This window comes from Schistocerca americana, chromosome 8, assembly GCF_021461395.2.
Source record: "Schistocerca americana isolate TAMUIC-IGC-003095 chromosome 8, iqSchAmer2.1, whole genome shotgun sequence".
NCBI classification, from domain to species: Eukaryota; Metazoa; Arthropoda; class Insecta; order Orthoptera; family Acrididae; genus Schistocerca; species Schistocerca americana.
Window position 1 is genome coordinate 214,545,320 of NC_060126.1, and position 26,849 is coordinate 214,572,168.

General features: G+C 40.4%; 1 protein-coding gene across 1 annotated transcript in view; it reads right to left on the minus strand.

Annotated features, from left to right (window-relative positions):
* Nucleotides 1-26,849, minus strand: part of LOC124545085 (dnaJ homolog subfamily C member 10-like) — a 113,531-nt gene that overhangs the window by 46,612 nt on the left and 40,070 nt on the right. The window contains exons 7-9 of the mRNA XM_047123895.1: nt 22,645-22,863; nt 20,069-20,411; nt 7,799-8,074 (exon numbers count right to left, since the gene is read on the minus strand). Coding sequence (XP_046979851.1) covers nt 7,799-8,074; nt 20,069-20,411; nt 22,645-22,863 — 838 coding nt within the window. The remainder of the gene's footprint in view (nt 1-7,798; nt 8,075-20,068; nt 20,412-22,644; nt 22,864-26,849) is intronic.

The following is a 26,849-nucleotide window of genomic DNA, read 5'->3' on the forward strand; positions in this document are numbered from 1 at the left end:
AGTTGGAGCCACAGTGATGTAAATGTTTCTGAAGTACCAGGCATCTCCACAAAAAACTGTCATATATGCAGATCAAGCCCAAATCCGAAAGCACGGTGATCAATGAAATGCAACACTGAAAGCCCATTTATTCATCATCATCATCATCATCATCATCATCATCATCATCATCATCATTTAAGACTGATTATGCCTTTCAGCGTTCAGTCTGGAGCATAGCCCCCCTTATAAAATTCCTCCATGATCCCCTATTCAGTGCTAACATTGGTGCCTCTTCTGATGTTAAACCTATTACTTCAAAATCATTCTTAACCGAATCCAGGTACCTTCTCCTTGGTCTGCCCCGACTCCGCCTACCCTCTACTGCTGAACCCATGAGTCTCTTGGGTAACCTTGCTTCTCCCATGCGTGTAACATGACCCCACCATCTAAGCCTGTTCGCCCTGACTGCTACATCTATAGAGTTCATTCCCAGTTTTTCTTTGATTTCCTAATTGTGGACACCCTCCTGCCATTGTTCCCATCTACTAGTTCCTGCAATCATCCTAGCTGCTTTCATATCCGTAACCTCAACCTTATTGATAAGGTAACCTGAATCCACCCAGCTTTCGCTCCCATACAATAAAGTTGGTCGAAAGATTGAACGGTGCACAGATAACTTAGTCTTGGTACTGACTTCCTTCTTGCAGAAGAGAGTAGATCGTAGCTGAGCGCTCACTGCATTAGCCTTGCTACACCTCGCTTCCAGTTCTTTCACTATGTTGCCATCCTGTGAGAATATGCATCCTAAGTACTTGAAACCGTCCACCTGTTCTAACTTTGTTCCTCCTATTTGGCACTCAATCCATTTATATTTCTTTCCCACTGACATTACTTTCGTTTCGGAGATGCTAATCTTCATACCATAGTCCTTACATTTCTGATCTAGTTCTGAAATATTACTCTGCAAACTTTCAATCGAATCTGCCATCACAACTAAGTCATCCGCATATGCATGACTGCTTATTTTGTGTTCACATATCTTAATCTCACCCAGCCAGTCTATTGTTTTCAACATATGATCCACAAATAATATGAACAACAGTGGAGACAGGTTGCAGCCTTGTCTTACCCCTGAAACTACTCTGAACCATGAACTCAGTTTACCGTCAACTCTAACTGCTGCCTGACTATCCATCTAAAGACCTTTAATTGCTTGCAAAAGTTTGCCTCCTATTCCATAATCTCGTAGAACAGACAATAACTTCCTCCTAGGAACCCGGTCATATGCCTTTTCTAGATCTATAAAGCATAGATACAATTCCCTGTTCCACTCATAACACTTCTCCATTATTTGTCGTAAGCTAAAGATCTGGTCCTGACAACCTCTAAGAGGCCTAAACCCACACTGATTTTCATCCAATTGCTCCTCAACTAATACTCGCACTTTCCTTTCAACAATACCTGAGAAGATTTTACCCACAACGCTGATTAAAGAGATACCTCTGTAGTTGTTACAATCTTTTCTGTTTCCATGTTTAAAGATTGGTGTGATTACTGCTTTTGTCCAGTCTGATGGAACCTGTCCCGACTCCCAGGCCATTTCAATTATCCTGTGTAGCCATTTAAGACCCGACATTCCACTGTACTTGATGAGTTCCAACTTAATTTCATCCACCCCAGCTGCTTTATTGCACTGCAATCTATTGACCATTTTCTCCACTTCCTCAAACGTGATCCTATTTCCATCATCATTCCTATCCCATGCTACCTCGAAATCTGAAACATTACTGATCGTATTTTCACCTACATTGAGCAACTCTTCAAAATATTCCCTCCATCTGCCCAAGGCATCCACAGGATTCACCAGCAGTTTTCCTGACCTGTCCAAAATACTTGTCATTTCCTTCTTACCTCCCTTTCGAAGACTGCTAATTACACTCCAGAATGGTTTTCCAGCAGCTTGACCCAATGTCTCCAACCTGTTTCCAAAGTCTTCCCAAGATTTCTTCTTGGATGCTGCAATTATCTGTTTGGCTTTGTTTCTTTCTTCAACATAACTTTCTCTGTCTACCTGAGTTCTAGTATGTAGCCATTTTTTATACGCCTTCTTTTTCCTTTTACAGGCTGCCTTGACTGTATCATTCCACCAAGCTGTTTGCTTCCTCCTACTTTTACACACTACTGTTCCAAGACATTCTTTAGCCACTTCTAGTACTGTGTCCCTGTACCTTGTCCATTCCTTTTCCAATGACTGTAATTGACTACATTCAACTAACTGGTACCTTTCTGAGATCGCTGTTACGTACTTGTGCCTGATTTCCTTATCCTGAAGTTTCTCCACTCTTATCCTCCTACACATGGACCTGACCTCCTGCACTTTCGGCCTCGCAATCCCAATTTCACTGCAGATTAAATAATGATCAGTGTCATCAAAGAATCCCCTGAATACACGTGTGTCCCTCACAGCCTTCCTGAATTCCTGATCTGTTATTATATAGTCAATGACAGATCTGGTTCCCCTGCTTTCCCAAGTATACCGGTGAATGTTCTTATGTTTAAAAAAGGAGTTTGTGATTACTAAGCCCATACTGGCACAGAAATCCAAGAGTTGCTGCCCGTTCCTGTTGGCCTCCATATCCTCTCCAAATTTACCCATAACCTTTTCATACCCTTCTGTTCGATTTCCAATCCTGGCGTTAAAATCACCCATGAGCAGAACACTGTCCTTGTCCTTTACTCTAACAACTACATCACTGAGTGCCTCATAAAAACTATCCATCTTATCTTGATCAGTCCCTTCACAATGCGAATATACTGACGCAATCCTAATTTTCTTGCTAGACACTGTCAAATCTATCCACATCAGTCGTTTGTTTACGTACCTTATTGCAACTACGCTGGGTTCCATTTCTTTCCTGATGTAAAGCCCTACACCCCATTGTGCTATTCCTGCTTTGACTCCTGACAAGTAGACCTTGTATTCTCCCACTACTTCTTCTTTCTCACCGCTTACCCGAATGTCACTAACAGCTAAAACGTCCAGCCCCATCTTACTTGCAGCCTCTGCCAGCTCTACCTTCTTCCAAGAGTAGCCCCCATTGATATTAAGAGCTCCCCATCTCATTACCATTTGTTTGCCAAGTCGTATCTTAGGAGTCCCTGGTTTGTCAGTTAGAGGTGGGACTCCGTCACCTCCAAAGGTCCGAGGCATTTTGCTCTGATTGTTGCCAGCATCATATTTAAAGTACCAGGGAAGCAGGTTGCTAGCCTTACTTGCCTCGAGTCCCATTGGGTTTTACCCCTAACGGCTGAGGGACTAACCGGTGGATTTGGTAGTCTTTGCCGTATGAGCACGAAGGTGACCACGACTCAGAATATGTCAGAGATGCCCAGCCTTATTCCAAAGTAACTGGTATCCCGACTGTCGGGACCACTTACTTGGCCACTCATACATTGCCCGTGGTTCATGAACTAGGACATGACTACAGGAACCCACACCATGAACCGCCCATTTATTATGGATACCAATGTACAGCCAAAACACAACCGAACTACTGGGCAGAGACTGCAACTATTTACACAAACATTGAATATTCCAGAACATACACAAATTACAAACATAAGAAATCTTGAGAACCTTCCAGAAATGATAAATATTAAATGAGAAATAACTGCTGGTGATGAGGTTTCAACTGGTGACCTACATCATGCCAACCAATGAAGCCAACAGCTACACCAACACAGCTCATGGCAATGCATATTTGGATGAAGTTTTCAATGTAGCACAGCTCTTTCTATTTATGTGTCATAGTCAGAGAAAAAGCCAGAGCCTGACAGGCTCTGCAGACTATCAAGGTCAACAATAAAAGCTAAGAAAAGGCTAAATTCACACCCTGCAAGTTGCAACACTTTGCTAAAATTTAGTGTGTTGGGCAACACTGTCACGATCGGCCACTCCTCAAATCATTTCATGTTCTGCAGAGGTGTTAGCTGACATGAAATAGCCGTTTCCCCTACCAATTCCCCATTTTGAAAGCCTTTCACCAAATTAAGCATTCCTGCTACCTCGTACACAGCTTCTGAATACAGTAGCGGGAGAAAGCAGTCATGTGTGCATGAGATGTGCTTGCTTGTGTGAATGTGTGTGCATTTTCTGTTCTGAAGAAGACTCTGACTGAAGGCTCAATGTGTAACATTATTTTCATTGTGCCTGGCTGCTGTTCACAGGATTATCTTACAGTGAATAGGAATCTATTCTTTTCACAACACTGTATATTCCAATCTGGCCTTTCCATTTTTTGCATATTCAAATGCTATACTTTTAGCTTATATTGTAAATTTCACCAATAGACTATAATCTCAATGTAAATAAAGTTAAAATAAAACAGAAATAATACAGATCGAATGTTTTTCCATTTCTTGTCTTTGAATGGTGTGCCTATTCAAAACAAGGATATATGGGGAATATTTTCTCTGGGGTGTGTGGGTCTGTGTGTGTGCGTGTGTGTGTGTGTGTGTGTGTGTGTGTGTGTGTGCGCTGATCTGAAACTTCCTGTCAGATTAAAATTGTGTGCCGGACTGGTATTCAAACCTGGGACCTTTGCCTTTTATGGGCAAGTACTCTATCAACTGAGTTTTCCAAGCAAAACTCATGACTTACCCTCACAGCTTTATTTCCACCAGCACTTTCATTATAGAACTTTAAAAGGCATTTAAAGTAATAGTTCACCTCTATTCTTTCCTATTTTCCCAATTAAACTTTAGGACACCAGGGTGACCACCATAACTGGATTATGAAGTATACCACACACCCAAGCAAAATTCTGTGATACAATGAAGTAGAAAACATCAGAAAGACAAATACACATGACATTCAAGGATTGTCATGTAGTAATATAGCATTATGTTTTTTTTAGAACTACGTTACAAATAGGACACATGATGTGCATGGTCTACACCTACTCTCAACATTACCTGCAATTTCTCCACAACAGATAATTCCTCTCTTCTGCTCTACTTATAACATTAACAAGCCAATAAGTAACATCTGAAATTTGACAGCAATCAGTATTTCAGGTTTTGTCCACTGAGATACTCATTTCCTAATACACTAGTAATTTGACGAAGTTGATGTAACAATTGATTTCCACTGCCATCATCATCCTTTAGTACGACATTCCTCAGTATTACGCCATATCCAAACATACCTAATACTCTGGCCACTACCTTGTACTAGCTGCAAAAGAGTGCCCTTGCACATTATCCAGCACTGCCATGGACTAGAACAACTGAACTCTATCCTACATCAGGGCTTAAACTATTTATTGTCATGCCCAGAAATAAGAAACATTCCACTCACAATTCTTCCATAATTTCCAAAGTGATATTCTGTTGCCCACCCAGTCTATAGAATATCATTGTCTATCTTTATGCGCCACCTACTCCCAACCCCTTTCCCTATGAGTCTCATTCCTTGTGGAAGACCTGGATGCAAGCCCTGTCCAATGCTCCTACCAGCACATCTTATTCAAGATTCATCACAGACAAATTCTATCCTATCAGAAGTTGGAATCTCTCTGGAAGCAGTTGCATCACATACCACCTCCAACGCAAATTTTGCACAGTCATTTTTGCGGGCATGACCACCCATAGGCTGTCCAAACAATTGAATGGCTACTGCCAAAAACTGTGGCCAAGAACAGAGTATCCTGCCTAGTGGTCGGACACACTACTCAATACAACACAGTCCTCTGCAATGACTGCTTCACCACTGGTGCCAACAGGACACTTCAATCCAGCGTGCCATCTTTCTGGACGTTGACCACTTCCTCTCTCATGGCTCCATCCACACCTTTGTCCACATTAAACTCACCAACCCCAGAAGTACCTGCATTTCAACATCTGTCATCCATTTCACACCAAAAAATCCCTCTGTTAGAGCCTTGCCACCTGGGGATGGTGTATCTGCAATGACAAGAACACTTTTGCAAAGTATGCTGACTGTGGGTATCTCACCAAGGGCTTCACAGACAGGCACCATCCCCCAAAACTAGTCCCCAGACAGATCTCTCATGCCATTTTCCCCTCACAACCCCAGTCCTCCCACCATTCCCAAAGAACCAACCACAAAGGAGGCCCCCTTCGATACCCAATACCACCTCTGACTGGAACAACTGAATCACCTCCTTCGTCAGTGCTTCGATTACCTATCATCATGCCATCATGCCATGAGATGAGGGACATCCTACCTAAGATTCTTCCTATCCCTCCTAAAGTGGTGTTCTGTCAGCCACCCAGTCTCCACATCATAGTCCATGCCTATGCCACTCCCAATAGTAGCCCCTTGCCACAGGGATCACATCCCCGTGGAAGATACAGGTACAATACCTGCCCAATCCACCCACCCAGCACTTCTTATTCCAGTCCTGTCACAGGCTTATCCTACCCTGTCAGAGGCTGAGCCACCTGTGAAAGCATCCATGTCACATACCAGCTCTGCTGCAATCACTGCATAGCTTTTTATATTGGTATTCCTACCAATCAGCTGTCCACCAGGATGAATGGCCACAACAAACTCTGGCCAAGAGTAAAGTAGACAAGCCTGTGGCACAACATGCAGGTGAACATAATACACTTGATTTAAGTGGCTGCTTCACTACTCGAGCCATCTGGATCCTTCCCTCCACCACCAGCTTTTCTAAACTGCACAGATGGGAGTTATCCTTACAACACATTCTCTGCTCCCAAAATTATCCTGGCCTCATCCTATGGTAATCAACTGTCCACACACCTTCCACCCAACGGTTTCCACACCTTGTATACTTTCACCTCCTCCCTATTCTCATCCTTTCACTCTCTTTGTGTGTACCCCTCTGCCAATGGACCACCCATCCCCATCTTTCCCATCCCCTGCTCCTCTCCTTTTTCACTCCATGCTTCTGCCCTCTCACCCCTCCCCATCTTTCTCTCCCGCAGCCTCCAGATTCTGCACCTGTTAACAGTCTAGTCACTGTACCCTCTGCCAGACAGTGCTCTCCTCTCCCCCTACCCCATACCCTGCTATCCCTTCCCTTTTCTTGCTCCTTCCAGATTGTTGATTCCACTCCACGTGACAGTTGCATACCAGTCCAAGCTGCCAGAGGCGATGATTATGTGAGTGTGAGGTGTGTGCTTGGTTGTGTGAATGTGTGTGTGTGTGTGTGTGTGTGTGTGTGTTCGCATTTTCTTTTCTGAAGAACGCTTTGACCGAAAGTTAAGTGCATAACTGTCTTTACATTGTGGCTGCCTGCAACTGAACACGTCATCTTTATGGTGAGTAACTATATTTTGCTTATATTGTTGATATTCCAACACAGAGTTCCCATTACTTGCTGCTACAAATTTTTACATGTTAATAGTTTGTGCTAAAAAAAGTACATTTGCACTGTAGTTCAGATTTACTACTAAGCTGTGGGTTTGTCATCCTAAAACAGACTGGGTGAGAAAGTTCTCATTTATGGAGAAGGCAAACCACAACATAAAAGGCCATGGGTAGTAAGTATTATGATGGTCAAACCAACCTTTTGAGTTCAAGATTGTCGATACATTACAATTTATTTACGTGAATTGCAGCAGTCATTTGCCTAGACGCTCAACAAGCATCATAGCGACCTAAATTTCAGATGTACTTATTCATGCAACTGCTAAGCAAAACCTTTCTTAAATACACTATGATTATAAATTTCATCTGCTAAGAAAAAGTATCAACTAGTCTACACATCAGTACACCACAGTAAAACTGCAGATGAGTGAATGAAACAGGACAAGATAGACTTACCTACTGGATGCAGCACATCTCTTATGAAGTCAACCAGATCACTTGCTGTCCTCCCATGGAAGAAATGTGGATGCGTGCCAGTATGGTTGTACAACACTGTAGTCGGATAGGAGCGTACGGACTGTTGACGGCAAAAAGCTGCGTGCTGAGAGCAATCCAGAGTTGCAAAAGTTACACTGCCACCCAATGTACCACTAGCCTTTCGGAGCTCTGGCAGCAAGCGTAAGCAAGGTGGACACCATGGTGCAAAGAAGTCGACAAAAAAGGAACCACCTTCTGTAAAATGATAATATGATTAAACATAAATGCAGTCACAAATTTATTTATTTGTAGAAAAATAAAAATAAAACGAATGTTAAGGTTATTATAAATATAACCATGTTGCTCTACCTTACACATGAATTTCTTTATAACACATGCATGTTATTTTGAGCTGCAGTACCAATGTGCATTTATAACTGTATTCTGTAAGATGAATACTGTGGTGAGGGATACCTAGTCTATCACTACCATTTTTCACAGTTACAACTTTGTTTACTGATGGCAAGTGAGAGAAAAGACTGTTAGTTCACCTCCACATTATTTCTAATTTCACAATTGTGACCATAATGCATGATGTACAGTATGTTGGAAAAAAATAAATATTTTTTTATACTTTTCTTGGAATATACATTATATAAAATTAAAAAGCCATGAGAACCAGACAGCAATTCCTTCAATTTTTTCTGTCTTCCATAAATACAACTTGGTAATGTCCAAAGACGATGACCACCATTCAAGAATCAATCAAATATGAGTTTTGTTAAGTGTCCTTAGGATTTTTCCCATGAAACTCAGTTTGGTAACTGGATTGTTCACAGATGTGTGGGGTTATACTGCCATTAATGTCTCTGGATGGCTAACCTTATATAATTTGACAGTTGTGGCCAATTCCAGTTATTAATTACCAACACAGAAGTTATACAACATCATATCTATTCTGAGGATGGAGCGACCCAACCTGGTCATCAAGATGATGACATCACACTTGATGAGATATAGGAAGCTCTGAAACAGATGAAAACAGGAAAGCTGCAGGATCTGATGGAATCAATGTGGAACTCCCTACCTTCGGAGAAATAAATGTTACAAAAGAGGGTCTTACACCTCTCAAATGAATGGTGGAAAATGAGGATGGTACCTGAATTGTGGATGATAGCAAAGATCGTACTTCCCTATATACAGGGCTATTACAAATGATTGAAGCGATTTCATACATTCACTGTAGCTCCATTCATTGACATATGGTCACGACACACTACAGATATGTAGAAAAACTCATAAAGTTTTGTTCGACTGAAGCCGCACTTCAGGTTTCTGCCGCCAGAGTGCTCGAGAGCGCAGTGAGACAAAATGGCGACAGGATCCGAGAAAGCGTATGTCGTGCTTGAAATGCACTCACATCAGTCAGTCATAACAGTGCAACGACACTTCAGGACGAAGTTCAACAAAGATCGACCAACTGCTAACTCCATTCGGCGATGGTATGCGCAGTTTAAAGCTTCTGGATGCCTCTGTAAGGGGAAATCAACAGGTCGACCTGCAGTGAGCGAAGAAACGGTTGAACGCGTGCGGGTAAGTTTCACGCGTAGCCGCGGAAGTCGACGAATAAAGCAAGCATGGAGATAAACGTACCACAGCTGACGGTTTGGAAAATCTTACGTAAAAGGCTAAAGCAGAAGCATTTCTTAAACAGGAGATTGGAAAACCGATGGATCAGTCGTGGTGGAGATCATGGTCAACAATTCATGTCATGACCTCCACGCTCTCCCGACTGAACCCCATGCGATTTCTTTCTGTGGGGTTATGTGAAAGATTCAGTGTTTAAACCTCCTCTACCAAGAAACGTGCCAGAACTGCGAGCTCGCATCAACGATGCTTTCGAACTCATTGATGGGGACATGCTGCGCCGAGTGTGGGAGGAACTTGATTATCGGCTTGATGTCTGCCGAATCACTAAAGGGGCACATATCGAACATTTGTGAATGCCTAAAAAAACTTTTTGAGTTTTTGTATGTGTGTGCAAAGCATTGTGAAAATATCTCAAATAATAAAGCTATTGTAGAGCTGTGAAATCGCTTCAATCATTTGTAATAACCCTGTATAAAGGAAGAATAAATGTCTGTGAGAACTATAGAGGAATAAGCCTTCTAAATGCTTCTTACAAACTCTATTCAATAATTATTAACAACAGAATGGAGAACATTGTTGACTTCCTTCTAATGGAGGAACAAAATGACTTTGGAAAGGGATGATCTTGTTGTGATACTGCTGCTACTGTAAGACAATTGAAAAAGGCAATAATACAACATGGCAACTCTTGTCACATTCATAGATTATGAAAAGGCTTTTGATAGCATGAAAAGGAGTAAGCTTCAGAATGTCATCGGCAAAAGAGTCTCTCTGAGACTTTTAACACAAGACATGAAGACTTTGTATCAGCACACAGAAATTATAAGTACAGCGAAAGAGCAATAAAGGTCAACTGAGAAGTGCAACAAGGAGGTAGTCTTTCACTTACAGCTGTATATTCAATATATATTTAGACGATGTTGTTAGACAATGGAAATGGGAAGTTAAATGATAATTCAGATTTCCAGAATGAGACCAGGTACTGGCAGAAATGAAGCTGTGAGAATGGGGCCTGTGTTGTGCTTGGGTAGCTCAGATGGTAGAGCACTTGCACACGAAAGGCAAAGGTCCCGAGTTCGAGTCTCCGTCCAGCACACAGTTTTAATCTGACAGGAAGTTTCATATTTCAAATTAATACTAGTAGACACACACATAAATACTCTATACTCTGTTCTTTGCCAATAACCAAATAATTGTCCGGGTCTTAGAAAATGACCTACAGTTAGCAATACATCATCCAAATCAAATATGTAATAATCACCATATCTAAAAATTCCAGTAAATAATTTACAGTAAGAGTTTTCAAAGGGAAATTTCCAGTACACTCCAAAATCGTACAAGATGAACAATAAAATGAACAGGTGTCACATTTTCAGCTGTTAGGTGGTGACAGAAGGACTGTCACTAATAAAATAGTTTCATGCAGTCTTCTTTTCCTATAGTCACATTTATACAGCTATTACAGGTTAACTCCATCTTCTGCATCTGTAATATGTCTTATTCACCAAACTGTTACTGGAGACACAAAAGATGGTATTAACCTATATAAATTAAATAAGTTCCATGTGACATTTGGCCTAATACACAGAATACTTGGTGAAAACACAAGGAAAGACACAATGCTAAAACTTTTCAAAGGAGTTGCTATCCATATTCTAACACAAGGAAGTGAATCTTGGACATTAACTAAGAAGGACTAAAGAAGAATACAACAATATTATGAAAAGGAAAGTTGCTACTCGCCATATAATGGGGATGCTGAGTCGCAGATAGGCACAACAGGAAGATTGTTGGAAAATAAGCTTCCAGCTGACAAGACCTTTGTCGAAAATAGACGACACACACACACACACACACATGCACGCACACACACGAATGCAGTCTCTGGCAGCTGATGCCAGCTCACTTCAGCTGCCAGGGACCGCAGTTTTTTATTTATAATAGGGAAACATTCCACGCGGGAAAAATATATTTAAAAACAAAGATGATGTGACTTACCATACGAAAGCGCTGGCAGGTCGATAGAAACACATACACACACACAAAATTCTAGCTTTCGCAGACAATGGTTGCTTCGTCAGGAAAGAGGGAAGGAGAGGGAAAGACAAAAGGATGTGGGTTTTAAGGGAGAGGGTAAGGAATCATTCCAATCCCGGGAGCGGAAAGACTTACCTTAGGGGGAAAAAAGGACAGGTATACACTCGCACACACACTCATATCCATCCGCACATACACACACACAAGCAGACATTTGTAAAGGCAAAGAGTTTGGGCAGAGATGTCAGTCGAGGCGGAAGTAAAGAGGCAAAGATGTTGTTGAAAGACAGGTGAGGTATGAACGGCGGCAACTTGAAATCAGCGGAGGTTGAGGCCTGGCGGATAACGAGAAGAGAGGATATATTGAAGAGCAAGTACCCATCTCCGCAGCTCGGATAGGTTGGTGTTAGTGGGAAGTATCCAGATAACCCGGACGGTGTAACACTGTGCCAAGATGTGCTGGCCGTGCACCAAGGCATGTTTAGCCACAGGGTGATCCTCATTACCAACAAACACTATCTGCCTGTGTCCATTCATGCGAATGGACAGTTTGTTGCTGGTCATTCCCACATAGAAAGCTTCACAGTGTAGGCAGGTCAGTTGGTAAACCACGTGGGTGCTTTCACACGTGGCTCTGCCTTTGATCGTATACACCTTCCGGGTTACAGGACTGGAGTAGGTGGTGGTGGGAGGGTGCATCGGACAGGTTTTACACCGGGGGCGGTTACAAGGGTAGGAGCCAGAGGGTAAGGAAGGTGGTTTGGGGATTTCATAGGGATGAACTAAGAGGTTATGAAGGTTAGGTGGACGGCAGAAAGACACTCTTGGTGGAGTGGGGAGGATTTCATGAAGGATCGATCTCATTTCAGGGCAGGATTTGAGGAAGTCGTATCCCTGCTGGAGAGCCACATTCAGAGTCTGATCCAGTCCCGGAAAGTATCCTGTCACAAGTGGGGCACTTTTGTGGTTCTTCTGTGGGAGGTTCTGGGTTTGAGAGGATGAGGAAGTGGCTCTGGTTATTTGCTTCTGTACCAGGTCGGAAGGGTAGTTGCGGGATGTGAAAGCTGTTTTCAGGTTGTTGGTGTAACGGTTTAGGGATTCTGGACTGGAGCAGATTCGTTTGCCACGAAGACCTAGGCTGTAGGGAAGGGTCCGTTTGATGTGGAATGGGTGGCAGCTGTCATAATGGAGGTACTGTTGCTTGTTGGTGGGTTTGATGTGGACGGACGTGTGGAGCTGGCCATTGGACAGATGGAGGCCAACGTCAAGGAAAGTGGCATGGGATTTGGAGTAGGACCAGGTGAATCTGATGGAACCAAAGGAGTTGAGGTTGGAGAGGAAATTCTGGAGTTCTTCTTCACTGTGAGTCCAGATCATGAAGATGTCATCAATAAATCTGTACCAAACTTTGGGTTGGCAGGCCAGGGTAACCAAGAAGGCTTCCTCTAAGCGACCCATGAATAGGTTGGCATACGAGGGGCCCATCCTGGTACCCATGGCTGTTCCCTTTAATTGTTGGTATGTCCGGCCTTCAAAAGTGAAGAAGTTGTGGGTCAGGATGAAGCTGGCTAAGGTAATGAGGAAAGAGGTTTTAGGTAGGGTGGCATTTGATCGGCGTGAATAATGCTGGTAAGGTTGATATGAAATAGGAAGTGTGATACAAAATTTTATGACATATTCAAAAATTGTGATGAAACCCACTGTAGACATCACTTAAAAGTTACAGGTATCCTGGGATAGATGAAAATCAAATGGTGCTTTTAAAATATGTCGTAATTTCAGCCACCTGAAATCTCTCACAATGGTAAAATTTCTGGTAACACTAAAATAAAATCATGAGCTATTAATGATTCCACTGCATTTCCATTCAAAAGCTGGTAATATACAAAGGATCAGCTGCATAAAGGGGAAAATTCAATTAAAGCGTATTTTTTTGTCATATACTTTACACTTTCAGCTCAATAAAATTTATAAGTGCTTCAATTATTTGAGACGTCTTTCCTCATTATTTTGATGTAGTACCTACACTCACCATTCAAGTGTAGTTTGAAAACTATTGTAAATGACTAAAATTGTTACTCAAATATACATTTATGGTTTTAGTCACAAACTATAGCGGTCGATATTAGGTTTGTTCTGCGCACCTACCTCATGCATTCTCTGACAGCCAATGAGTGTTCACTAGTGTTCTGTTCTGAATGTCTACATCTACATCTACACTCTACAAACCTCCATGAAGTGCATGGCAGAAAGAATGTCCCATTGCATCAGTTATTAATGTTTCTTTGCATTATATTCACATATGGAGTGCAGAAAGAATGATTGTTTTGAATGCCTCTGGCTTGATGTAATTTTTCTTTTTCTTTTTTTTTTTTTTCTTTTCTCTCTCTCTCTCTCTCTCTCTCTCTCTCTCTCTCTCTCTCTCTCTCTGTATTCATTCAATATCTCCTGTTAGTGCTATTTGGCATGGGTTCCACACACTTGAGCAATATTCTAGAAACGATCACAAGAGTGATTTGTAAGCAATCCTCCTTAGTAGACTGATTGCACTTCCCCAGTATTCTACCAATAAGCCAAAGCCTACCATCTGCTTTACCCATGACTGAGCCTATGTGATCATTCCATTTCATATCCCTGCAAAGTGTTACACATGGGCATTTGTATGAGTTGGCTAATGCCAACAGTGAATCACTCATATTACAGGATACTACTTTTTTTGTTTTGTGAAGAGCACAATTTTAAATTTTTGAACAACTAAAGCATGTTGCCAAACTTTGCACCACTCAGAAACCTTATCAAGCTCTGACTGAATATTTATCCAGTTTTTTTTTTTGGACAGTACTTCATTATAAATACCTGCATTATCTGGAAAAAGTCTGAGGTTACATTTAATATTGTCTGCAATGTCATTAATATACAACATGAACAGTAATGGTACCAACACACTTCCCTGCCACATGCCCCAAGTTACTTCTACATCTGATGTTCACTCTTTATCCAATCAAAATGTATTCAATTCAATCACAAATTTCACTTTAGATGCCCTATGATTGTACTTTTGACAATAAGGGTAGGTGTAGTACCAAGTCAAATGCTTTTGGAAACCAAGAAACACTGCATCTACCTGAATGCCTTGATCCAATGTTTTCAGTATGTCATGTGAGAAAAGTACGAGTTGGGTTTCACATGATCAATGTTTTTGGAACCCATGCTGGTTGGCATGGAGATCATTCTCTCCCAGATACCTCATTATGTTTGAGCCCAGAATATGTTTCAAGAGTCTAAAACACATCAATGTCAGAGATATTGGACAGTAGTTTTGTGGATCACTTCTACTACCCTTCTTGTAGATGGTGTTATGTGTGCTTTCTTCCAACTACTGTGCAAAGTTTTTTTGTTTGAGGCATCTACAATAGATTATAGTTAGAAGAGTGGCAAACTCCGCTACAAATTTAGTATAGAATCTGACAGGCATCCATCAGGCCCTAGAGCTTGTTCAGTTTTAACGATTTCAGCTGTTTCTCAACATCACTGACTAATATTTATTTCACTCTTCTTTTCATTAATATGAAGATTAAATTGGGGAAATTCTCTTGGATTTTTCTTTGTAAAGGAACATTTGGAAACAGAGTTAAGCACTTCAGCTTTTGCTTTGTTTTTCTCAAAGAAATTTCCTGTCTTATTCACTAGGGACTGGACACTAACTTTGGTGCCTCTAACAGCAGCTTTTACATATGACCAGATTTTTTCTTTTTTGCATTTTGTGAAAGATCATTTGGCAATATTCTGCTTGCGTTGAAGGCTTCACACATTGTTCTCTTGACAAAAAAATGCAATTCGTACAGCTTCTCTCTATGTAACCTATAGCCCTACATTTTGTTTTACACCTCTTATGCAGTAATCTCTAGTTTCTTCAGAAGTTCCTTTACAGTGACTATACCGTGGAGGTCACTTTCATTATGAACTGTTCTACTGGGTACATATCTATCCAGGGCATTGTCAATTATTCTTTTAAACTTGCACTGGAGTTCCTCTCCATGATCCTGCATTGTGCTGAAAGTTTCAAGTTCCTCACTAAGATGCGATCCTATGATTTTGTATCTAGTTTACTGAACATATGTATCTTTCTGCTTGTTTTAGTTGTCCTTTGTGCTTAGGTAGTCATTGCCGCCACAACCACATCAGGGTCACTTTCATTGTGAACATCTTCAAATAGATCACGTCTATTTGTTGCCATTAGATACGACATATTTCCATCATAAGTGAGCATACAAACTACCTGATGTAGATAGTTTTCAGAGAAGGCATTTAATAATGTTTCACAGGATGTCTTATCACACCCAGCACTAACAAAACGGTAATTTTCCCAATTGATTATTGGATGATTAAAGTTTCCATTGATGGTGACTGGGGTTCTCTCTAAAGTTTTCGGTCACATCGGAGATGAATTTTGCGGGTGACAGAAGGACCCAATTATCATTTTGTCCCCACCCCTGATACTGAATCTTGCTCACACAATCTCACATGCAGCTTCAATTTCTATCTCAGTGGTTTTGAGTTTCCTGTCTATTGCAACAAATACACCACCTGCATTTCTATTTGTCTATCCTATCGATATATATTTTCCCCAGAAATCTCATTGCTATTGACTTCAAATTTCTACCCACATTCTATACCTGGTATTATGTAAGCTTCACTGCTTTTCAGGAGTGTTTTAAACTCTAGCACTTTGTTGAGAATACTTCAACAGTAAGCCATTAGAATTTTAATATTCTCACCTGTGGGAGGCATTTCTTTCTATCTTACACTGATACTTCTGGGTTTCCTACAGCTATCATTATCTATATCAGATGGAGAGTCACCTAATGTAAAAAAAGCCCTTGTGTGTAAACCACATACAGTCAAGCTAGCTGAGTAGCACCCTCTGATGTATAGTGCACATCTCACCCATTACTGTTCTCAACTCTATGGCACAAGTCCAAAGTCCCAGCCTAGATTGGAACCAAAGGGCCACAATCAGTTCTGGGGACAATGCTGCAAATTGTGAGGTTTGTTGAAACTCCATGTCCAAGTCTGGCCTTCTCAACCTACTTTGCCAGTTGCTGGAATGACTCGAGTATGACTTCAGAGCCCTGACGACAGGCCTCATTTGTTCCAACGCGTGCCACCATCTGCAGTTCGGTGTACCCTGTTCCCTCTACGGCTGCATGCTGAATGAGGCTTCCAGGCATACACACTAACTGCATCTGGTGTCCTTTCCTGGCCCTTGCTGCCATTTCCCTAAAGGGTAGCATTGTATTGTATGTTAACCAGGGGCCTAGAAACGACGGAGAGGCTCTGCCCCGCTGCAGCCGCAGTGGTGCACAACCCCACGACGACTACCACAGCAGTCCATTTCACCCCTCTGCCGCTCGCACTGAACCACTCTTTCAGGGTTATTGTGTGGTGCCACCCCAGTGTAACCCCCCACCCCCTCCCCTCTCGAACGTCTCACACCAGACGAGTGTAACCCCTATGTCTGTGTGGCAGAGTAATGGTGTTGTACGCATATGTGAAGAACTTGTTTGCACAGCAATAGTGTAGCTGAAGCGGAAAAGGGGAACCAGCCCTTATTTGCTGAGGCAGATGGAAAACCGCCTAAAAACCATCCACAGACTGGCCGGCTCACCGGACCTCGACACAAGTTCGCCGGGTGGATTCGTGCTGGAGACCAGGTACTCCTCCCCAATCCGAAAAGATGTGCGTCAGACCACACAGCTACCTGGGTGGGCTAAGGGTATCATCATTCGCCATTCATTTGAACTGCCAACGACTAATAGCCCCCTACCCTTTTGTGTTTGCCTCCTCTTGACGCCAGACAAAACAGGTTTCATCACAACATATGAAGTGAGTCCCACTGGCTCAGTTTCGGTTTCAGTGAAAGACAGAACCTCCATCTCGTTAGTTAGGGGGATTGGTAGAACACTCCAAGTGTTCCTTGGTCCCATCCACCCTGTACAGGACACCAACCTGTACCATTGAAACACCACTCACAGTCAAGTGGACAAGTAATAACAGATTCTGTACTTTCTGCAGAGGAAACAGGATTCACAGGAGTGGATAGTAATTGGGATACCATTACCACATGCACATGACTCTTGAGAGCTCTTCCAACACGACAACACAGCAACTGCCCATCATTTGACAGTAGTCAGAGTGATTTACAGCTGCTTATGAATGTCAACCAGCTCATTCTGTGTTTGGGAATAGCATTCTCAGTGGGGCTGCATTTTAGCTGGTGCAATGTATTACAGGACAGTGAACAAATAACTTTAAATTAAGTCCACTGATTATCTTTTAATCTGTTGAGTTACAAGGTTCCTACTTCCCTATCAGAATTAGCACAAATACACAAAACGAGGTTTCTATTAAGGTAACAAAAAAACCTGTGTTAAAAATTATTAGCTTCGCAAAACTCTGTGAGGTTAATTATAGCTGTTAGCAAACATAAAAACAGAGTTAATATATGATAAATGTAGGTAATATACAGCGCTACTCCTCTTTAAGGGAAAACTACATGTAACACAATATGTCAGAATATCTGCTGCAGTAACTAAATAACAAACACCGATTTACTAACATTCAGAAAATGCAGAGGACAATGGTAGCTTCTGAAAATTCTCAAATACTTGTTTATTTGCATTGATATACAATGAAATTTAGGGATGATCCGTTCTTTGGCAGTAACTGTGAACCAAAAACACTGATTTGCTACGAAATAAGATACGTATCCAGAATACTTGTATTGGTAACTAATAAAAATACAGTTTTATAAGTGTCTGAAAATTCTCAGAAACAACATATTTTTCATGTAGTTATACAATGAAATCAGAGAACAGTTTGTTTTGAATGAGCATGGGCCTACTGTTCTAAAAATTTTAAAAGAGCACAAATAACTTTATGTTTGCAACTGATGATGACAACAGAAGTTTACTGCGGCACTCGCAAATGTTCAAAATTTCGCAATATATCACAACACAAATGAATATTGATACAGTTAATGATAGATTATGCCAAAGTGACACGAACAGTAAAATATGTGAGTCTAGAATTTCAAGTCACTGCACGAATCTTTATATGCGGTCTCCACATGCAAAGGAAAATTCTGAAGTTGGCTTTTATATATAAACAAACATGCAAATTGCATGGATTTTTCTCTTAGCTGTTTCTGTGCCAACTTCTACACTGGCATGTCTAAGAAGAACATTGCAGCATGAGTTTATCTCAGTCAATATTGTTAAAACGTACAACACTAATAAAGTACATCTTCTGCCTGTTGCAGCTAACAGTGTCGTAACCAAAGAGAACATTAAATGTGATTGCAGCACGAATTTTTATTCCATTTGTTGTGCAATATTACTGATGGTGGTGATAAACGATAATTTCTACACAAGCAAGTGAGACATAATTTGCAAGATACACACATGCATCAAGCACAAAGCATATGTATGCATGTAGCGCAGTTGTTGCTTGGACCAATTAACAATGTCGTCCCTACCCAAGACTCGAACTGTGCGAATCTCTGGTGTTTGTAGATCGGACTATAGTATTATTATATGCATTATCCCTCTTTCAATGTGAAGAATAGTTTGGGGAAATTGTTAGTCATCTTTACTTTTCCAGAGACACTGTCTCTTTTTCAATGTCAAAATTATGATAAAAACATCTTGACTGAGATGAAATTGTTTCTACTCTAAGTGGATTATATCTGACATGTTAAAACTATGTGCCAAGTCAGAAATGAAACCAAGATACCTGCATTTCATGGGCACTGTGTTGCCAGTTGCAGTTGTGATTTGTAATGAAAGGAGTACATCTTCCTTCAGTTTCAGACACATCTCAACCACAACTGTATTCAAGTGTATAAGAATAAAAAATAAAAACAAATAAAAATAAAAACCTCAGTTTATTTATTAGAAATGTCACTGTGGTTTTTGATATACTATCATAACACTAATGCCACCAAGCAATATACCCAATCAAAATTTACAAATAAAGTAAAAAAGAAATAATGTATCTTTTTTAATGTGCAGTCCTGCTGTGGGTATGTGTGAGACTTTACACACAGTCATGATTTTACTCACAAACAAGAAAAAATATTCTAAGCTTCATACCAAACAAACAATAATTGTTCTCTGGGTTGAGTATGAGTTGTCAGTCGCCCCTGTTATCAAGCTGCAATATGTACAACGTAGACAAAAAATGAGTGTCTGATACTGTGGTATAGTTATTTTTACGTCAAACGTGCGCATCCCCAAACACACACACACACACACACACACACACACACACACACACACACACACACACACAATATTTGTGCAAAATCTTAAAATTTCTGTTACTCATGACCAGAGAGCATACCTTATCAGAGTACAGGGTACTCAATGACGAGCAACTAGAACATGACTCACAAAATGGAAAAGTCAAGAGTTGAAGCTAAATTTAAATACTCTTACACATATCCTCATTGTTTAAGTGTTTAGCATACCACTTAAACTCTACTTCCTAGGTGTTGTGTACCTTGAGTCTGCTGAAGGAACTCTTCGGGCGTTATCGATCGCATGTAGGGAGCTGCACGACTGTGTCTGGCAAATGTTGCTATATCGTATGCTGTCTCACGACCATGATGCACTTCATGACCACCGCCAGGCTTGAACAGTGCAAACAGTGGATATCGAGACACTGGTAGTGCACGGCAAGCATCTACAGCCCTTCCACAGTGGAACCTGCCAAGTTTTATGTCCCCAACAAGTGCGGGCAATCTTTTCAAGTCTAGTGACTGCTTTACATCTTCGACCCCTGCATAAAAGTGTACCAGCCAGAATGGCGCCTCTGGATCTAAACGGAGTTGCGTACGCATATCCTGTTGAAAAAAAATTGTTGTTCTTTGGTAAGAATATTAACGCATTTCAGTCATTTTAAATTTTATCAAAAGAAGACACAAATTTTTAACCTGCAAACAAAATGTATTAAAAATTCTTGGAAGGTAGAATTTGATAGTTTCAAATTACATTTACGATACCTACATGACAATATTGGAGACGAGAACAATGGTTATTGTGACTGTCTGCATGACACACAAGCCAGTCAACAAACAGGATTTTATCTGTAATCATTAACTATGAAACCTGCTTTTAATGTAAATCTGAGGTAACCACACTGGAAATAAGTACCAATGCAGTTAAGTACAAAATTGCTTAAATGAAGGTTCATCATCCTACCACAGAGTGACACAAAACTCAAACACACAACTACATGTTCAAGTTACTCTGATAGTCATGGAAATAATCAGGGCTGTGAAAAGCAGTTACTGGAATGACTTGTTGCATTATGTGCACAGAAACCTTTTTGATATATGTTTATAATATTCTCAAACTTTGAGTTCTAAATGTATTTCTAGTTGTTGCAAAACAGGATGACAAACATGATAATTAGAAGTGTTCCAGTATTCCTATATTACTATATCCAGCAAAAATTATTCAACATTATGAATTACAACAAATAAAATAGCCGACTCATTGGAAGTACAGTCAATTTTTTTAATTTCTTAATCAACTTATAGCAATAATGACAGACACACACACAGAGTGTCACAAAATAGATACAGTACCTTCTAGAAACAGAAGTATGTTATCTTGCAAAAGAGAAAGTGAAACCAATTTGAGATTAGTTAAAAGTCAAATGGGCCCCAGTGCAAGTACGACTTGATAGAGCAGGGCAACAGACAAATCTAAAGTGAAATTATGTCTGCGTCACTGCATCTCTTTCAACTTAGTTTTTGGAAACTTCCTCAATTTGTCTCTCATTAGTTTCACTTTCATCAATCACTTTTCTCTCTCATCAGATGAATAAATGCCTGATTACAAAAGCTAACATTATTTTTAATTTTCTGTGACTTTGTCTTTAGCTTTCAATTTAGACTCATGGAGTTTTGACCGACTCCAGCTATTTCAACAATTGATGAATAGTTTCGTTAACAGTTTTGGAACTCAGCGCGCACACAATTTCCTGTACCCTAACTTGACAGTCACAACATCATAAAGAGTTGTCATTGACACGTCCGGTATGATCTGATGCAATTCTTTCAATGTGAGACGCCTATTCGCACGAATTGCTTCCTCCGTTCTCCGAAGAAGGGCATCAGAGATCACATATGGCCGACCTGTTCTTTGTTTGTCATGAACATTGGTCGTACCTTCAGAGAAATGACAACACCATTTCGTTACATTTTGTCGATTCACAATGTTCCCATAAACAGAAACAATTTCTTTTTGAATATCCGCTGGTCGCTGACCTTTTGCATGAAGAAAACGTATGACGGAGAGCACTTCGCATTTGGCGGGATTCTAAATTGGCGCAGCCATTTTAAACACGACCTACTCCAACCAGAAGCAATATTCAACTGCCAAATGACCGCGAGAAGAAAGCTAACGGTTCAAGGTTAACACCAGTACTGCCAACTTGCTCGCCAAAACTCTTCTGTTCCTCTGGCGTGCGGTGTATCTTTACTTTTCGAAATACCCTCATATTTGAAAATTAATTCTCCTTTCAACCCACCTTTCTCTATCTTCAAATTTTATCAAGAGCAAATAAATGATAATGAGAATTTTTCACTTTTAGAAAAAATATTTTATTTTTCAAAGTTTAAATTGATCTCTCAGTAATGTTGTTTTGATATTATATCAAAGCACAGTTCAAGAGCTTTAAAATGATACCAGAGTGAACTCCATAGTTTCAATGCTTTGTGTGTGTGTGTGTGTGTGTGTGTGTGTGTGTGTGTGTGCGTGTGTGTGTGCGTGTGTGTGGGCGTGCGCGCGCATGTATGTGAGCTGAAATTTATTCCTAAAAACACTTGAAAAATTTCACAATTTTTTCATACTTCAAAAGCAAAAATGAATGCATTGGCATGGTCAATGGCTGTTACAGTTTGCAGCATTTGTTAACTATATGGCTACGGTGAAGTGTTAAAAAAAAATCTGGAGCATCATGGCAAAAGTTTTAAAAAATCTGTTGATTTTATATGGATTGACTCAGTATTAAGCACTTAATATTGCACAAATTTTGCATTACATACCAGGGATTTAAAAACTACTCACCTCAAATGTCTCAGCATCAAATTCTGTGGCATGTGGGAGAAATGAAAGCACCTGCTCAGTAATATCTTTTGCTGAAGTCACTGTGTCAAGCGGGTACAATGAGTCTTTGTTCTTCCAAAAGATAATTAAGCCAATAGGATGTGTTCGGCCACCAGAAACTTCCTGGCACAATGCATGACTCACCACACAGTTCACCTCTCCAACAAGAGCCAAGCCTTCCTACGAAATACACATTCTATAAGCAATACTCATGTATAATATTCTCATTTATACACAAGTAATTTATAGCTTAATGTCACATCTTACTCTACAAATAGAATTTAAAACTTATAGTACATATGTGGATACACCACTGTGTGTGTGTGTGTGTGTGTGTGTGTGTGTGTGTGTGTGTGTGTGTGTGGGCGCGCGCGTGTGTGTGTGTGGGCGCGCGCGTGTATGTGTATGTGCGCGCGTGTATGTGAGCAAGAGTGTGTGCTAGAGAGAGAGAGAGAGAGAGAGAGAGAGAGAGAGAGCAAGAGGGAGAGAATTATAAAGGGTTATAAAGGGTGTACAGAAAGTAGGGATGAATATTAAAGTGCTATAGAACACACAAATTTCATTGAAAGTATTGAAAATTTAATATTTTTTACAAACACATTAAGTAACATCTCCCATTTATGCATGAAAAATTATATCCTCCATACGATCACCCAAGGCCACACAGCAACGAGCAATGTGTTTGACATTATACATGCAACGTGTTAATTGAAGTTCTTGATGCGATGCATTAATTGAAGTTCTTGATGACACATTCACAAACACCTAGTGGGATGCCATTAGTAATCCTTTTAATTTCATCCTTCAATTGGTGTATTGTTTGCAGTTTGTTCATGTACTGCTTTTGATTCCACAAATCACCCACAAAAAAAGTCACAAGGCATAAGATCACAAGAGCTGGCAGGCCATTCCTTTTGCCCTGCAAAGAGATAATTTTTTGAGGAAACTTTTCATTCAGTAGAGCAACTGTTTCACGTGAAGTGTGATATGTTGCACCACATTGTTGAAACCAAAAATCATTTTCACCAATAAGAGGGTAAAACCAATCAAAAAGTATGTTTTGGTAAATGGTTTCCATTCACAGTGATGGCAGCTGCCTCATCATTTTCAATAAAGTATGGGCCACTCACTCCTCCTGCCCAGAACCCACACCACATAGTTGCGAGTTGAGCAAATCGATGTCTCTCTTCCATTATCTGCAGGGTTCAACTCTTGTGTATGTTGAATCTCAAAAGCATGCATGTTCAGATCTTTTGAAAGGATTTCATGCAGTGACTTGGTGATAAATTCAATTTTTCAGCTTGTTGGTGAACCAATTTTCTGGGGCAAACAGTTACATTGTCACACACGACAGCATTTTGCGTGTGTGTGTGTGTGTGTGTGTGTGTGTGTGTGTGTGTGTGTGTGTGTGTGTGTGAGAGAGAGAGAGAGAGAGAGAGAGAGAGAGAGAGAGAGAGATTGAACAGAATGCGCCTGTCCCATTTTCTTAATATTTGAAACAGAGCCCATGACCTCAAACTTCTGCATTAACTTCCAAAATGATGATTCGGTTGGAGCAGCATTCGTCTAAGTGTCACTCGCAATTCACAAGTGGTTGCCATGGGACTTCCATTGTTTTTGTAATAACTTTTTAGCATTTGGATGCGCTCAGTTGTCATCTGCTCCATGATGAAAATAAACATCAAACAACAATGCACAACACACAAAAGCTATCAGGCTACTACTGGGAAGCATCACAGATAACAGACATGAAAAAACCACGGCTGCCAATCATCATATGACAAAACGGTGCAAAATTCAAATTTATCCTTACTTCCCAGACACCGGGTACAAGAACAAAAAAATCACACACACAGGGAGGGAGAAATGGATGGTAGTGAAATGAAAAAAGCGGTCAAGAGTGTGAAATATTATGCAGGAGATAGGAAATGGGAAACTAACTCTTACAATATTTATGAATGCGATATTTATGAATGTGCTGGAATGCTGAAATTTTAAGCTCCTTATTCAGGAAATATTTGCAGAACCTTCATAACACTCAGTCAAGGTTTATTTTAATTAAGTAATAAAACAATTACAGTTAGTTAACTGCAGAAGCACACAGTGTGAATGATTAGTGAGTTTGAACTCTCCAGAATAAATGGTCAAAAACTAATACCATGCTTCAAGATGGTAAGAAAATGATTAAAGTGTTTCTTATCTCCTTCCTAATATACAGGGTGTATAAAAAAATATTACCTGATTTTAAAAAACCAAGTTGTTTGAGATATTAGGGTTGCCACAAGTTTCTCCAAGTGAAATTCCCTAATATCTCCGATTTCCAGACAAGTTTTAGCATTTTTCCCTGATAAATTTTAAGATCTCAAGAGTATGTAAAGACATAAGTTGTCAAAAAATGTAAGGACTTCTGTATTTTCTAAACACGTGAGCAAAAATCTTAAGTACTAAAATCCACATCTTTTGTAATGAACTGTTTTTAGATGGAGAAAGCAAGCCAGATGGTATGTGCGCTTCTTTAAGATTACTGATGTTATTTTATTTCAATAAAACAAAACACATTTGGTGAGAAGAATATGCATTTTGTTGGAGTCACAAGACAGATTTAAAATACCTTCGAAACAACCTCAGAAAAAAGTAGGTCTCTTGAAAGAAGTGTATAAGGCAGGAAAGAGTTGTATAAATGAACACTATAGGTGACCACCAATAAAACATTGGTTCTACTATGTTTGTTACTATCAGATATTATTCATTGCGTTATGTATTATTTTACAGGTATTGTGTGGTTTTTCTTTCAAGGAATATGTGAGAACATAGCACACAGACTGCCTGTGACTGCCACAATTTTCTTCTTCTTATCGCCTATACTTTATAATATATGAACTACTTTCGAAGTGCCAAAATGTACTAGAATAAATAAAATGTCTACAAAACGCCACACTGTACAATGTACTTGCAGTGATGTAATCACAATTCCTGAAATCCATCACCCACGGCCTATGACGTGCCAAGAAGCGCCAGAGTCCTGGGTCCATGGATAAACTGCAAAAATCTGCCGCATTATGCCACACACAAACAGACCGGGTTTGCGGGCAGATCTTTGAGACTAGATATGACGGCCAGCACTTGTACATTAGTAAGAAACGATGGGCTTCAGATGGGTAGGCCCAATCTGTTAGAGAGGCCCAATCTGTTAGAGATACCCTCAGAAATGGCCTGCTGTTTTGGCCTGTTACAGAAATTTATCTGTGTGACCAGCTATTCACATGTCACAGACACCATGCTGATGAAATGAGGCTAGTTAAGAGGGGAGAAGGGAAAAAAGAGGTGGGAAGGTTATAGAAGAAGTACAAATAGAACTTTCTCAGACAGTGTTGTTGTGAATGTGGAAAACAGATTTGATCTGTTGTCACAGTTGGAAACTGATGAGCCACAAACAGATGTAGGAGTACATAGGACACAACAAACTTTCAGGAAGTGTTTGAAAAGTAAAAAGCCAGAAAAGTTGTGAAGAAGAAATTTTTGCCGTTAAATAGTTCACATGGTAGAGGTGTTGGCCAATTGTTGCAGGATGAACTAGGGTCAGGTTACCACAACTCAATTTTTTTTAAACCTAGTGCAAGTCTGGTTCAGATTCTAGAGAATGTAGGTTCACTTTGCAAAGACTTCACAAAGGAAGACACTGTGGTAGGTAATAGTGGGTGGGTGGGGATGGAGGGAGGGGGGAGGGGGGGGGACAGCATAAAACATAAGACAGGAACCCTGATTATTCAATTTAGAGTGACCTGGTAAAGATAGCTTCATCAATGAAACTTACTGTTGTTGGCCTTGTATCTTGAGGCACCGTGATGGTCCACGTTTAAACTCTTCTGTTAGGAGAGTCAATTTAGAAGTGGAAAGGTTGCTTGGATCATGTATGGGGTCTCAGATCGGTGTGGTTCCTGTTGACTATTTGTAGGTAGGACTATATGGCCTTCACCTCAACAGGAAAGTGAAGGGGAAGACTGTCTTGGCTAATAGTAAATAACTTAATGTGGGCACTATCACAAGTTTTTACAAGGGACAGAACAGCAGTTTTTTGGGGTAGGGAGGGCAGAAACTGAAGATGTTCAGAGACAGGCTGAACATGACATTCACACTGATAAAAAAGGCAGTCAGAAAGCAAATTT